The sequence below is a fragment of the Colletotrichum chrysophilum genome, assembly GCF_026319265.1.
Source record: "Colletotrichum chrysophilum strain AFK26 chromosome Unknown scaffold_42, whole genome shotgun sequence".
In the NCBI taxonomy this organism is placed as follows: Eukaryota; Fungi; Ascomycota; class Sordariomycetes; order Glomerellales; family Glomerellaceae; genus Colletotrichum; species Colletotrichum chrysophilum.
The window spans coordinates 159,088-174,689 of record NW_026517329.1 but is presented as its reverse complement, the minus strand read 5'-3'; the positions used below and the strand labels follow the sequence as shown (position 1 = coordinate 174,689).

At 56.8% G+C, this 15,602-nt stretch overlaps 2 protein-coding genes across 2 annotated transcripts; both read left to right on the top strand.

Annotated features, from left to right (window-relative positions):
- Positions 1-1,123: 1,123 nt before the first annotated feature.
- Positions 1,124-2,698, top strand: COL26b_005966 (uncharacterized protein; the record flags this gene model as incomplete). Its single annotated transcript, XM_053178799.1, has 2 exons — positions 1,124-1,565; positions 1,656-2,698. 2 exons carry the CDS (start codon positions 1,124-1,126, stop codon positions 2,696-2,698), a joined length of 1,485 nt encoding a protein of 494 aa, XP_053037270.1.
- Positions 2,699-13,005: 10,307 nt separating this feature from the next.
- COL26b_005965 (uncharacterized protein) lies at positions 13,006-14,340 on the top strand (the record flags this gene model as incomplete). The annotated part of the gene is made up of 1 exon (XM_053178798.1): positions 13,006-14,340. The coding sequence occupies one exon, from the start codon at positions 13,006-13,008 to the stop codon at positions 14,338-14,340; it is 1,335 nt and encodes a 444-aa protein (XP_053037269.1).
- Positions 14,341-15,602: the final 1,262 nt, after the last annotated feature.

Below are 15,602 nucleotides of genomic sequence, written 5' to 3'. Positions count from 1 at the left end.
TCTTCAAGCTGTCGGTTTTTTTTTTCCACAGCTTTCTTCTTCTGCTGCCTCCGCTCACACGCTGTCTCTCTTCTCTTCCACTGTCAGGGTTTCCTCGCTCTCTCTCTTTTCCCTCTCCATACATACCTCCGCCCTCCCTCCTTCTCCCCTTTCCTCCAAAGAAAGGAAAACCAATACTTGTCTCCCTCTGCTCTCCCCTAATATCAAACAACCTTTCCCCCATCATCCCACCACCCGACTCCCTTCCTGGCCGACGGCACGTGCCTCCCGAGTGACACAAACCAAAAAAGAAACCCGACTCGTGACGCACGAACTAGGACGCAGCACGCCCTCTCGTCCACGCACCACACGCCCACGTCCACGTCCACGCCCCCCGACTCTGCAGCGAGCACCACCGAGGGCCTATCCATGCGCGTCTCTCATCCCGATCGCCAGGAACGCAGCTAGTGCCCTGCCACTCGTCATCTGTCGAGTCCACCCTCTCGCGCGCGCCTGTCCTGTCGTTGGACTTGTGATTCACGCACATCACACTGCCTGCCTGCCTGCCTCCTGGCCAACGGCGACACATATCTTTTTCTCCTTTGATCCTCTCTCTCTGCCTCATCCCTCCTCCGGGGTGCAAACATCTTCTTCTCCCTTCCACCTGCGCAAAAGGCAGCAAGCACCCCTCGCCATCCCAAGGGAAGCCGACAAACCAACAAAACTCCGAGCCCGCCTCACGGTTAAGCTACGCCGCACCAAGCGCCCGACTCGCTCTACCCCAACTTTGGCCCTCGCTGCAGCTCTCCGTCTCGCCGGGCCGCCACGCTATATCCAAAAAAAGAAAGGAGCTTCCTGCAGGCCGCCGACTGCCACCATACTCACCACCACGGCCCCCAAAAGCTCTGACGACATTACGGCCTACTTAAGCAACCCTTCACGCCGGGCGGTGCTTCGCACCATCTCGCCGACTTCTTTGTCGCTCCTTCCGTCAGCTTCATCGCTTTCGCGGTCATCCTCCGACTTCTACCCGACGAGCCACCGAAACCCCACCGTCGTCGCAACAGCTTCACGCCTCTTCAGCGCACCCCGCGCACCCACCGTGACATCCTCAGCCTTACCACAACCACCCCGCGCGAACAAGATGGACCACCTCCCGAAATTCCGCAGGAAACCAAAGATTCCAACCATTTCCACCACCGACGTCAAACCCCCGCTGTCCCGCAACGGCAGCGGCATCATCGAGCAGGAGCACCCCTCGCCCCAGCAAATCTACCCCTCCACGACCGTCACCGTCACCAGCAGCGGCCGACAGTCCCCAAAGCCCGGCCTGCGCAAGTCTGCCTTCCGCGGCTTGCACCTGCGCAGCTCCGGCAAGCGCGTCCGCTCCCCGCCGCCCGCCTCCCTGCCCTCCTCGCCTCCGCCCGCCATCGTTTCCCACGACGGCATCACCTCCTCGCCGCCGTCGACGAAAAACAAGGAGGGCAGGGACGATGCGGCCGCCAGAGCGTCGTCGGACAGGGAGAGCCGGGCGAGCTCGGACCCCAAGCCAAAGATCCCGGCCTTCCTGGATCTCTCCACACCAGGTAGGAGCCCCTCGCGGAGCCCTTCGCGTTGGAAGCCCTCCAGAAAACGAGGACTAGGCGCTGACCATGACATGTCGCGGCTGCCCACAGACCTGGAGAACAAGTTCCAGGAGCTCGTCTGGCAGGAACGCAACCGCCTCGCCGCCGGCATGGCCCCCGACGCCGATGAGAACTCGAAATGGGGCTCCTTCAAGCAGACCGATCTGAGTCGCGGCGTCCAGGACCGCTACTTCAACATCAAGCCCTGGAACCACAACCGCATAAAGCTGCGCGTCCCCGAGGACGAGCTCGACTACGTCAACGCCTCCACCATCACGCTCACCTCGCCTTCGAACAAGGACCTCGAGCCGCTGCGCTACATCGCGATGCAGGGCCCGACGCAGGCATCCCTCGACTTCGTCTGGCGCATGGTCGCCGAGCAGCTCTCCTCCCCCGTCGTCATCGTCCAGCTCACGAGCATGTTCGAGAACAACCAGGCAAAGTGCTTCCCCTACCTGCCGATGGACGAGGAGGCCGACGGCGGCGGCTGGGTCCTCAACGAGACGGACGGCTGGAACGACGGCTGGACCGCGACACTCTCCTTCGACTCCCTCGAGACGCTCGAGAACGGCGCCATCGAGGTGCGCAAGCTGCGGCTCCGCGTCGGCGACGAGGACGAGGACAGGATAGTCTGGCACATGCTCTACACCAAGTGGCCTGACTTCGGCGTCCCCGCCGTCGACGACCTCGGCAGCTTCTTCACCCTCATGCGCCTCTCGCGCGAGTACAACACCGCCGCGCCCGCCCCGGACACGCAGCCGCGCATCATCCACTGCAGCGCCGGCGTCGGCCGCACCGGCACCTTCATCACACTGGAGCACCTGATGCGCGAGCTCGACGAGGGCGCGCTGCTGGACTACGACGCGGGGGCCGGCGGCGCGGGCGAGGACCTAATCTACGCGACCGTCGACGCCCTGCGCGAGCAGAGGCGGAGTATGGTGCAGGCCGAGGCGCAGTACCTGTTCCTGTACCAGGTGCTGCGTAAGCTGTGGCAGGAAAAGTACGACGTGGAGGACAGCAGCGACGGCGACAGTGAGCCCGCGGCTAAGAGGCTCGAGGTCGACGAGCGGTCGTCCCTGTCGTCTATGGATTGACGCCCGGTTGAAGTCACGGCCAGGAGAACGGGAGAACCAGAAGACGATGACGACGAATAACACCATACCTAATCATAAGAGCGGCGGCAGCATGGGAGATGCAGACCATCTCTCCCTCTCTTTTTCTTATTTAATCACATGAAAGCGACCAGCAGCAGCAGAAGAAAGCATCACCGGCGGCGTTTCTCAAGGGGCGGGAAGTAGCATGAGCATGAACGGAACACACACACTCGACAGGGCGTGTAAGAATACGATACCAAGACGTTGAATTTTTTTTTTGATACCCGTGTAACATGGCTATATTGGAAACAGGACAGACACATTTGGAGGCGGGAGACAGAGGTTTTAGCGGGAGAATTGCAAGCCGCGCAGAGCGACGGTGCGCACCCAATATATGTTTTCAGATACCCTCATCACCGGTGTTTTTTTGACCATCCAGAAGTGTGTCTTCGTCTTGCAAGTGACATTTGTGGCATCGGGAAAGTGTTATACGAAGGCTTTCATTGACATGATATGACTTGATCTTGTGGCCATCCATCCCTCATAGCAAACAAACCCTACCACGGGAAGCATAACATAAGCAATAATGAGGTTCATTTGACAGTCCGCGGATTCCACGGGGGTCCAAGCCATAGGGCTGACTTCTGGGCTCTTGGCTTTTTTGGTGTTCCCTATTCCTTCCCGCCCTGAATCTTTTCCTAGTCTCGGAGCGAGGTCCGAGGTCCGGCATCCGCAGTCATTTACACCCGACCGCCGCACAATTATATCGTGTAATCTAGACTGAAAATTCACTCGAAAGTCCGGTGTTCTCCAGGGGTTGGTCACAGAGCAGACGCCAGGGCAATAGTCAAAAAAAAGCAGAAAAGTTTGAGACCTGCGGGACAAGCATATAAAAAAGCCTCAACGCCTAAGCGCAACATTGCGGACCAGTCCGGCGCCGGCGCAAAGGCTAAATGATTGCAGAATATGACGTATCGTTTCTTCAGCACGTCAGGTTGTCAATCAGTTGTTGAAGAACAATTTTGGGACACGATGATTGGGCAGTTGCACATCGCGGGTCCAGATCTCAAGAAGGGGAAGAAGAAATTGGGCTCGAAGGTTTAGGGAAGCTGCCGAAAGGTGAGATGTGACGGCGCACGCAACCTTGCGAGGGACGCGCACGTCCAAATCTCCCATGCCTCTCTCGCTCTTTCCTGGACGAGGAGGTCGATATCTGGACAGTGCACAGAGTTGCGGTCAATCTATGCGCAGTCCTTTTGATGAACCGGCATTGCAGCATGGTTTGGGGCCGTTGGTCCGAGGTTGAACGTTAGACGTGCGATGTGACGAGCGTTCTGCGATACCGGACTCGGTCCGATTCAGCACGACAGCTCAGCCGGTAACGTCCAGGGTCGGCATCCATCCTCGGGAGAGGGAGCATGTTGTCGACCTCACCGGGCCATCTCTCGGCGAAGGAGGAATGTCATTGTCACATGGGGGCAAGTACGCGCGAAACAGCAGTCATCTTCTTGACCGGTCCCGGGGCCTCCCGCAACTCGGTGTGAGATTGCTGACCGGGGGTTTGTGGAGATGTACACGTGTGGTAAGCCGGGGTTCGGGAGGGAGGGAGGGAGGTACGGGCCTGTCCCTCGATTTGCCCGTCGAATGAGACATCCGCGCTTTTCTGTCATCTGCGACTTGCGATATGAGAAAGATGAGTTCTCCGATCAAACTCCGGATTGCCTTGCATGTGTACCTATTGGCCATGTGACGGTGACGAGACGGCCAGGATGCAGGATGCGTCATTGGCTATGTTGCGAGGGCTTGCATCTGACAGATCGCTGGCCATGAGATCGGACAACCTCTCGCGGAAGCTTGAAGATGAGAAGATGTACGCATCTACTGGATCAACAGAGTTGGAGAAACGGTAAAGATGCGCGGGAAGACCTGAAGATCCTTGAAGTTTAGCGGATAAATCAAAGGCCACGAACAGCACATGGCCACTGCAGGAAAGGTCCCTGGTTCGATGGTGGTTGCCCGGTGTGCCTTCCAGTCCAGTCCATGCCCCTGAAGGATCCGTCGGTAGAATGCACCGAGGAAGGTCGCCAACCGAGACCGAGACCGTCGTTCAAGCAAAGAGCAAAATCCACATTTTCCAACCCAGGCCTCTGGAGCGAAGGTTATCAACTTCGAAAATCTCTAGTTCGGCATGATGGGCGAAAGGGGAAAAGATGAGATGAAGGGGTCTTGGATGATCTGATGTGACGATTCTGATGGAGGCAGTTCGGACCGGCGCGGCTAATTGGGGCCGGCTGGTCTTGGTATTCTCGGGCCCCGTTTTTGCCCATCGCTTTCGAGTCCGGCGATTAAGAAAGTGCCGTTTCCAAGTTGTCGTCCCCGTGGCTTCGTGTAGAGTGGCATCTCAATGGCCGCTTTCCCCGGACTTTGACGTGCCCGAGAGGTCGACGGTTCCATTAATAGCGCCGTTCTCGGGAAATGCGGTATGCTGTCGTTAGCCGTGCGACCTGTCGTTCAAAACTTCGCGGATTACTCTGTGACTCGAATGACGCTTGTGCAACCAGCAGACGTACGTGGTATCTTCTCGAGAGCGGCTCGAGTGGTGTGCGAAGGCTGCGAGGATTCGAACGCCTACTGCAGTGACATCTTGTGCCGTCGTTACACGGCAGCAGAGCACGGAGCAAGTCGGGTTGCTGAAGCGAGGTGCAGCGCAACTCAGCACCACAGGCTGGGGAACGAGACAAGATGAACCGGCAAATGAGGGGTCCGTCGACAACCCCAGATTCAGCACGGCAGGGTGCGGCGCGTGGTTGTTTGGAGTTGGGGTTCTAAGGCGCAGCGGAGGTTTCTTTCGGGCGCCATCAATTTAGCCATCACGCGCGTTGTGTGATGGCGGGCGGCCAGTCGACGAAGCTCTGCCGCTTCAGAGTTTCCCTCCGGCTGTTTAGGTTGGTGTGCCGGGCTTGATGATGTAGTGGATGCGACTCCCAGGTGTAAGTTGACGTTGATTCGCATGCATCGAAATGGTGTAAGTGGTATCCGACGTGTCTGTGCGTTTCTTTCCGCTGCCCATCATGACTGGCAGCAAGCGGCCGGCTGGCTGACCGAAGCGTGGGCTTGACACATGGTAGAGGCGCATCGAGGGCTGCAGGGTTGCGGTGAGAGCCTAAGGGGGTCTTTTCATTTGGAGCACCCGCCGAGCTTGACCTTTCGCTCTCTGCATCCCGGGGCACGGACATTGCCATGCGAAGTGGCGCCTTGTGCTGATGGAGTTGAAATGCTGTGGCACTTACTCGTTCGAGTGCAAATGCCGGTGTACCTGGATATTATTGCGTGTGGCCAACATCAAGCTTGCGGAGAGCCAAACGGGCGCGAAAGGCCTCTTGCAATCCCGAGTGCGCGGTGTACACAATACAGCGAGGCCTGGTAAATGACGATGCCTGTCAAAAGTCTCTTTTGTGGCTTTTCCTGACGTCCGGATCCCAGATGACACCCTCGCCGAGCGACGGTTCATTGAGCTTGAGCTCAGTCGGGACAAGCGCATCTCTCGTGTCGCATGGGTTGAGTCAGTTCTTACAACGACCGCTAGAAAGCAAGGCGGTTTCCCCAGAAAATAGTAGCGACCTCCAAGGTCGGCGCAAGCTTTGGGGTGCGACATGACAGCGCAAACCTGGTGTGTCTGTTTGTGTGTGTGTGTGTGTGTGGATGCGCTGAGAAGTGGTGTGGGTGAGAGATGAGTTGGCCCAACGGGCGGCAGTTGAGAAGAGAAGCGAGGCTGGATTGGGATAGGAGGAGAGCGAGGCTCCATCCGGCAGGGTTGCTGGCGGGCTTCAGACGGGAAGAGACCGCAAGTCCGGGAGGATGGATGGGTTGGAGCCTTGAGGTGTCTCGGACTGCTGGCGTTGATGTCGAGTCTGGCGGTGAGACGACATAGGGAGAGAAGTGAGGCCTTCCTTCATTGCAGGTATGGGGTCAAGCACTGGACTTGGGATGAGGTTGAGTTGGAGTTCGAAGTCATAGCTGCGGAAATTTGATTCGCGGAGTGCACAAAAGCATAAGGGGAGATAAGCCATCGAGATGTGACTTGTCCGGCAGCGAAGGGAGTTGGATCCGGGGAAAGGCAATTCCAAGGAACTGACAGCTGCGCACGGCGCTGGTAGGTCTGGGCGCAGCCTCATGACGCCGACCGCCTCCGTTGCGGAGTGGTCGGTGTGCGCTGCTAAGCACCATTATCGCATGGGTGAAATCTGAGGCTCGAACCTGGCGGAGATAAGTGGAAAGCTTGCAGCAGGAAGTGGTCAGAGGTCGGTGCGAGATGCGAGGTGTGTAGAAGACAGGCTGAGGCGATGATGAGAATAACGATGATGTTGTGTGGTTGGGAAGCAGGCAGGTAGACCCGCCCGGAGTATTAGTCGGGTCCTTGGGCGGAGGGATACTGGAAGCGAAGGAAGCTGGTCCCAGTTGAACACGTCCCGTCGCGGGCAATTTCAACAGAACCATTTGTCTTTTGCCTGTTTCGTTACTCTCGGTGTCGTTACCATGCCGAAGGCGACGATGTTTCTGTCGCTCCGTAGGTAGGTAGGCATCCCGAGCTCGGGTCCAGGTTGGTCCATGTGAAGTGGTCTCAGTCAACCAGCCATCCGGGCTGCCGAGCAACACAATCACATGCTCTAGGTGTCATCCCGTGGTTTGATGTAGGATGACGAGGCAGAAAAAAAGGACAGAGGCAGAGAAAGTGAAGGGATTGAGTTTGAGGCAGGCACTGGCCCCCGTTGGAGGCTCTCGTCCCTCTTTCGTCTGGTGTTTTGATACGTAAGATCTCATGTCCTTTTGCTGCCGGCGAGTCAAGAAAGGTGCGCTAACACATATTACCGCCGGTACTGTTTCCGATGTTGCAGCAAGGCGAAGCAGGGCTGTCGCTGTCTCGGACTAAGTTTGCAAGTTCAGGGTCTCTACATTAGACAACGGGAGGAAATGTGGTTTTGTTGAAAAGTGACAGCCAGGCCAAGAGTTAGTTCCATTAGAAGGTATTTGGTAATTAGGAAGTAGCTACCTGACCTGACCTTGGCTTTCCGCTCCGACGTGGAAAGCGCGGGCGGTGGCCGGACGTTTGGGACCCTGCTGCACTGCACTGCACTGCAGATGCACCCTCTCACTGCCTCGCCTCGCCTCGTCTGCAGCTGCACCGGTGGAAGCGAAGCAGAGGCGGCCAATGGCACGCGCAGCCATGGGGGCTTTTCTTGCAGTTACCTAGGAATCAGCTGCTGCGAAGGAAGCGCCTGCTTATCCTGCCTGCCTGTACTAAAGGCAATTAAAGGGAGGAAGGGACGTGGAACATTGAGGCGTGGGCTGCAAGAGCAGAGCCCCGCATTACCTCATCCCCTCCTTCCCCAAGTGACACTCGCGCAAAATTCAACCCCAGACGACGCACGAACTCGAGAGGGAAGGAGCGGTGCGTGTTGAGATGAGACCTGGCATCACGAGGCCAGCGCTAAGATGCAATCAGGGGAACTCGCAGCGTTCTGGCCACACATACGGAGTGCAATGCACGTGCTATTCACGATGTTCAGGTCTGGGCCTTGATTCAGTCCCGTCCACGAAATAGAGCGACCAAGTCGAGGCGATGCGAGGCGAGTCGAGTTGGGTCTACGTATGCAACTGTTGCTGGTCTCTACCTTAGCTGCACCTGCGACTGCCTCTGCCTCGGTCGCCTCGGTCGCCGCAAATAGCTCCAGCGTCCGGGAAAACGAACAACAACCTGGCTTCCATCCATTTGAGGCAGCAAGGCAGGAGGATGAAAGAAACACCGAGCAAAACAGCCGAAATCTGGAACCAAATCTGAACCTGGAATAGCAGCAGCATTACTGACCAACGGCACATACAGAACGAATAGAAAGAAACCCGGGCCACGTAGACAACTCGACACCGCCAAATGTACGGGTAAAAGAGATCCATCCATTTCCTTTTGGGCCCCTTTCCTGCTGGGCCGATTAGCGATACCTCACATGCCGCTCACGTTTTGCCAAGCCCTTCCCAAGGCACCTTGGCTCGGGCAGCTAGAAGGTATTCCCTGCGCTAGAAGTGGTGGGAAAGTACCCGTTCCCGTCGTCTCGGTCGAGAACAGCGGAAGGGGCATACCGACTTTGGGTGGGACTCCCAAGTATCCGTACCTGCACCCGACCTCGACCTCGAGCTGCACCTTCGGTATTGGTGTTGGGATTCGTGGTGTTTTCTGCCCTGCCGTGCCTGCCTGCCCTGTGCGCGCTCTGGACCGTGCTGTCCGGTCCCCTCTGTTCCTGGCACCACACTGCTGTTCTTGGCCCCCACTAGAGGAATTCGAAGTCTTCTGGAAGGTGTGGACGGCCCAGCCAACCCACGCCCCCGTTCCTTCCTTCGATTTCTCCTTGTCACACCCCTGACTGTCCAACGGGGGCCTGTCTGTGTCTGCACTTGCCGTCCAACTGGGTCTCTGCTTGCACCTGCCTCCGACAGGGGGAGAGGGGGCCACTTCTCTTTTTTTTCTCGTCACTGGCTCTTCCGATCAGGGGGACGGTTGCGTCGGAGGGGAGAAGGAGCAGGAGGAAACCCTTGTTCTCATGTCAGTCGGGCAACAGACAGAAGAGGAAAAAAAGAAAGCTGCACCGCAACCATGGGCCGTTATTCGGAGCAGCTTGGAACTCGAGATGCCGCATCCTGGCCCTTTTCTTTTCACCTCCATGGTCCTGCATCAACTGGACTCTGGGAGCGAGTGACTGCAGCGCCAGCGGAGTACCACGGAGAACAACGGCGGCGGCATCTTTTACGGAGGGGAGTGACGGCCGGGACCATTTTTATTTTATTGAAATGATTACCGACACCTCCAACTCAATCTCGAACAACGTTCGATTCACCAATGCAGATTGATTCCGCCACTTGGCCCCTCGAACCGCTCCCCCTCCCACTCCCACTCCCAGAACCCACCGGCCCTCCGAACCCTCCACCGCGGCTCCATGATCCGTCCCATCTAACACCGGTAGTGTTTCTGTCCATTGCTGACCTGGAAACCTTGTCCTGCCAGCTTATTATTGTTATTGCCATGGTATTTGCAATTGAGAAGCTTTTTGATTGCGGTCCTATGCAGGAAGTAGCTTTTGTGTCCGTCTGCAAGCCTCCAATATTGTGCCGTTTGACTCTTGGGCCCGAATGCTCCATTGGCATACGAAGTGACCACTCGCATCGGCGCTCTGCTCCGCTCCGTTGCGCTGCGAGCCTCTTTTTTCTATGCTAGTGCCGTGGCGCCGCTACAGAGGAAGTTGTTTACGATTACATACAAAATATCGTCGTCTCCATCAAACCGCTGCACTTGACTGGCGTCGGCTCGAAAGCGGCCCCCACAGGCACGCGACGACGAAGCCGAAAAAAGACACGAGAGAGGGGGCTTTTGGGAGGAAAATCGTGAGCTCCACGAAATGTCGTGGGTTGCAGACGTGGACGGGACATGGACGTGGTCCTTTCCTTCAGTCTTCTTCATTCGGCCAGGGGTGGGTCGCCGGTTCTAGAGCGAGTCAACAGCCCGGCCCCCATCCAGCCAGTAATCACTCATTCTCGGTGTTTTCCCATTTGTTGCCCTCTTGTTCCCATTCCCGAGTCCCAGACTTTGGACTCCATATCCCCGTCCCAGGTCTCAGCGACCCCAGTTGCGCGCCCAATCCCGTTGAACCCTGGGGGTGTTCTTTGTCTCCAAGTCCCAGTGTTTTCAAACTCCAACTCAAGGCGGACCTGGCTTTCGAGAGGCGACGATGATTCCTGGCTACGTACTGGCCAGATTTGAGAGAGGGGAAAAGCAGGCCGAGAAAATAAAAAATAAAAAAGGTGTTATGGGCGTATTTCCCCGACCAACCCCGCCGAGCTTACACTTGCCTTGGTAAAACCTTCGACCACGTACCGCTAATACCCCTCTGTTCCTTTTCCTGACAGCCCGTTGAGGTTCTCGTGGCCTCCTCACTTTCTGCAAGTCGGCCACTCAGCGTCGAGTCATTACTAGCGGCCGTGTCATTGTCGCTGTCAACCTGCGGTGCTAGAAGCAACCGAGAGAGTCGGCCTGCTTCCCCAAGACAAGACAAGACACACCAACAGGAAGACTGGACGACTCGATCCTCCCGCCGTTGGTGCTACTCTTTTCACCGGCGCAGAAAGTAAGTGAGTGTTGCTGCTTCTTACCACATCGAGTTACGAGCTTCACCCGCCAACCAACCAGACCAGCCATCCCATCCCAAGCCGGCCGGTCCATCAGCATCGAATCGAATCGCCTCGTCGCATGCGGCCGGGACTTCCCACGCTCCTCATACGACACGAACCTGCACCTTCCGGGATCCCCGCCCATCGTTACTGCTTAGTGCGGCCTGCGGTTTCTTAGCGTTCGCGGCAGCCAACTCGCTCGTCTGCCGTCACTCATCATCACTCACCCATTACCTTGCCTACCTTGCCTTGCCTACCCTACCCATCATCGTCCTCATCCTCGTTCTCGCCCTTGTTTGTTGTCCGCGGCCTCGCATCGCACTTGACTTGGTTGCTGCTGCTGCTGCACTGCACTGCATCCGCACCACACCCACTTATTCATCCACGCCCACTTACTCGAACTTGCCGATACTCTCTTACTCTTTTATCCTTCTCGCTCGCAAATTACTACTCTCGCCGTCACTCACACGCGCACCCGCACACCAAAAACCGCACACACACACACACACTCGGAGAGAGAAAGGAGGAGAGCTCTTATTATTGCCATCGCATCCATACACCTCGCCCAACACCACTTTAATGTCTTTTTCTATTTTGTTTCCTCCCCCTCCGACCTGACCTTCGCCTTTTCGACCTCGCCTCCGTCGTCTTTGGGCTGTCGTCCCGCAAATCCGAGTCGCAGAAAAACAACTTGCAGGCGCAAACACACCCTTGCAGCTAGCTGTCTACCACCAGAAACAGACAGACAGCCGGTCTTTCTTTTCTCTTCCCTCCCCTTCAGGTGTCTGGCTTGATTGCGCTCTTCTCGTCATTGGCGAAACAAACACCAGCGACATCCGGATTCGGCTGGGGAGGGTGATACGTCATGGCATTCATTGTGAGTATTATTTTTGTTTTCCGTTTACCTACCTACCTACCTTTGCTTATTCCTCCCTCAACCGTCTGTCTTGACTTGTCTTGTCTTGTCTGTCACTGTCGCTGTCTCTGCTGTCACTGCACCCGCACCCGCACCGCACCGCATTGCGCCTGGCCTGCTTCTGCTTGGCCCTGCTGCCGTCACGCTGCCGTTGCATCTCATCTCGGGCTGCAAAGTTGCAAGCTTCCAAGTTACTTTGCCTCGTGCAGCCAATCTCGATTGCAGCACTGCTGTCCCCGGCCGTCACCAAAGCCTCCCGTCCGTCGTGTAATTGGCAGACACGACGAGAGCCGCTCGCTCACCGCCTCACCGCTTCCCGCATATCAGTGCACATCCCCATCCTCTCCGTCTTCCCCGTCCTCCCAGACACTCAGACAAGAGCCAGACACGAGACACCGGCAATCAGGAAGTCATCCCCCCTCCCACCCCACGACCGGGGCCCGGCCTGTTGCAACCGGCCTCACCTTGCCCAACTTCCTCATCGAAGTCGTCCTATCTGCTCTGCTCTACTCCCATGCCTGTCCTGTCCGGTGTCCTTGTCTATGCCCTCCCATGTTCGAAATGCCCGTCCCCTAATTAGCCCACCCCCTTGGGCTGCGGTTCTGTTCTTGCCTTACGCAGACGCAACTTTCTTGTGTTTCCCATCTCATCCTCTCGTCCTCCCACATTTTTCTCCTTCACACCCAGACCCCCTTCAGAGTTTCCCATAAGAAAGGGAGACTGCGCCGCCATGGCCTCCTGCCGCCTTCTCGTCGAACCCTGTCTCTTACACATATAACTCTACCCACGGTCGCATGCCACGACTCGCACTCGCCCTCCCAGCATCGTGCTCTTTCCCCGTACCTACTCCGAACTAAATCTTGTATAAGCTGCGCCTACAACCTCATAGTTTCGAGCATCTTCACCATGTCTGCCCTCGTCCTTTGAGCTCCCCTTCTTGCCCTCTCTCTTCCGAGCCGCCAGATTTCTCTGGCTAGCAGTGCCTTTCTCCCTTTTTTCATCACACGAGGCCGTTGCATCCCTCACGATGCGTGTCCCGTCGTTCGAGGACACACTCACTTCGCCTCGCGAACACGCTGAAACGATGCATCAACCACAACCGAATTCGTTGTCGCTAATGACCGGCATCCAGCTCTGCCTCGCTCATTACTGTGACCAACATGGCCCGACCCCGCTAATGGTCACCGAGGGCCTGCCCGTTCCATGCACCACATGCTTCGATGACGGCGCCGCCAACTACGCCGATCAGGACCAGATCCGACCCCAGACAAGCGCGCCAACGTCGGCCGCCTCGCTGAACCAGACCGTCGCCATGTCAGATGCTCTGCGCAAGATGCACCTCAATGCCCACCGCAGCTCGTCATTACCCGCCTCGGAAATCGAGGCCCAGACCCAGCGCGCCGCCCTGCTACGCGCTTCCGCCAACGCCTCCCCGGCCTCGCCTCTGTCGCCCTCCGCCATCGAAACCCCACCCGAAAGCCCCCGCCGGATATCGGAGCAACAGCAGCCGCGACGAGACTCGAGTTTCCGCCGAACCTACGACGACAACGTTACCAAGCGCGCCGGCCCTTGCGAAAACTGCGCGCTCACGCTACCGCAGCGGCAAGGTGGCAAGGACAAGAATGATTTCAAAGCAGAGCGCGGCCCGACACTGCGCACTCGCGCGCCGTACGCAAGGGTCTACGGCCAGGCGTCGCCACCGACTTCGCAAGGGTCCTCTGCCAGCGATACCGACAGTGAGGGACGCCCCGAGCGAATGCACCGAAGAGCCACTGGTTCGACTACGACAAGATCTAGCATGTCTTCGGGAAGGCATGCCAGTCACACCCACTACCTCGACTACACATCCACACATGAACCGTTAATACCAACGTCCTTCTCGATCGTGCGATCCTCATGCCTGCGGACACTCTCCCTCGAGACCCTCCCCCGCTCTCCCGCGAACCCGACGCCGAGCGCCTCGCCACAATCGAGCTCCACGCCCTTCGTAACCACACAAAGCGCCGGAGCTGCCGCGTCTGGCGGGCCCATCTTCTTTGGCGACCCAGTCAACGGCTACACGACGGCATACATCTTCCGCATTTCCGACATGCACGCCCGCGGCCATAAGCGGGTCTACGCCTTCCTGGCTCTCAGCACGCATAAGGAGCGGCTCGCCATGAAGACGTTCGGCTTCATGGCAACCGCTTTCGCAGGCCTGGCAGAATGGATCCAGAAGCTTGCTGAGGCGGAGGCCGAGAGGATAGCCGAGTCCAGCCCCATCGGAGGTCTTCAGCACCACAACCCGTATCCCATGATGAACATCCACGAGAGGGAGGGACCCGACCGCGGTGGCAGCAGCTTTCTGACCGGAGGTGGCGGCTTCACCAGACGCATGGGCGGCGGACCCGGCGGTGTTTCCCTCAAAGCGAGAGGCCTGGCAGAGCTTGTTGGCATGCCGGACTTCTTTATCGAGCTGCACGCCAAGTTCGTGAAGATGATGCTGGAGCTTGGCGTTATCCTGAGCTCTTAGTTGCCTCTACAGTGGCAGCAATATACGTTACGAAACCAGACATGGCTTGAGCCATGATCTCAGAGACCCGAGAGACGATCGAGAAGAGATACCCAGGCAGAGAGATGCCACCACGTTCACCTGTCCATACACAGGCAAATCCCAGAGAAGGCCTTTGCATCTACGCAACAGGTCGTGGGTACTATTATACGAAAAGCAGTAATGGGTAATGATAATACCTAATCACTCTGCCCACTGCTCGGAACGGACAGGAGGAGTCGGGGGAGGAGAAAGACTTTGCGCTGGGACGAAGGATATACCCAACCACACAACCAACCAAATCACCTTTGGCGATGAGGAATTGCGGCATCTCAGCGTTGACGCATCCCATCCCGGTATTGCATCACGACTTTTGCATCAGCGACGGTTTAGCATCTGTGGAGTTTATTTTACATGTCTTGAAGCGTTTTGCGACGAGTCAAAGCAGGCAGGGAAGGGTAACATTTTTGATAGATTACGGGCGGCGGCGGCAGGTTTTTATTGACGACAGGGATCCACGCTATGATTCACGGCTTCCTTTCTTGCTTGTTTTTTTTCCCTTCTTTCATGGCAGCGTTGTCTTTATTTGTTATTAGACAAAGGACACAGAGAGACAAGACACACAAACACGGCCTTCGAGCCACGGCACGGAAAACAAAAAGGAGAGGAAAAAATCAAAGTCAGGGAAAACGGCGGAAACGACAACCGGATGATGGCGAGAAAAAGAAAAAGCAGTTTTCTTCCTTCTTTTTTAGACACTGGGATCAGATCCTGAAAATGAGAAAACGTTTTCGTGCAGAGTGGCCAATACTTGGAGATTACATGATTGTGCCCTTGAAATTTTGGAGATGCAATTGAAGACGATCCAAAGACATGGCAACGGGACTCGGAGGGTGGAAATTCGTCGAGCGCCCTCCTGTTTGATCACCCCCCAAAAATTGACAACTGATGAGGGAATTGACCATCGGAAGAAACCGAGTTTCAGGCCTTTACCCATCCATCATCGCCCCGGTCCGGAGGATCGAACTCGGCTTGTTCCGGACTCGGCCGGGACGTCGACGTCAGGTTTTGAGAAACGGTTGATCCTCGGCTTGTGAACCCAATTCTCGACAATTTTGGACGTCAAGGATTGATGGTGCTACTTACTTTCTCGGTCGGAAAACCCTGGTCATGGGATTGTATTGCATCTTGAAATGCGGGTTACCTGAGAGGGCTCGACCAGGATGTGAATGGCATGTCACGTA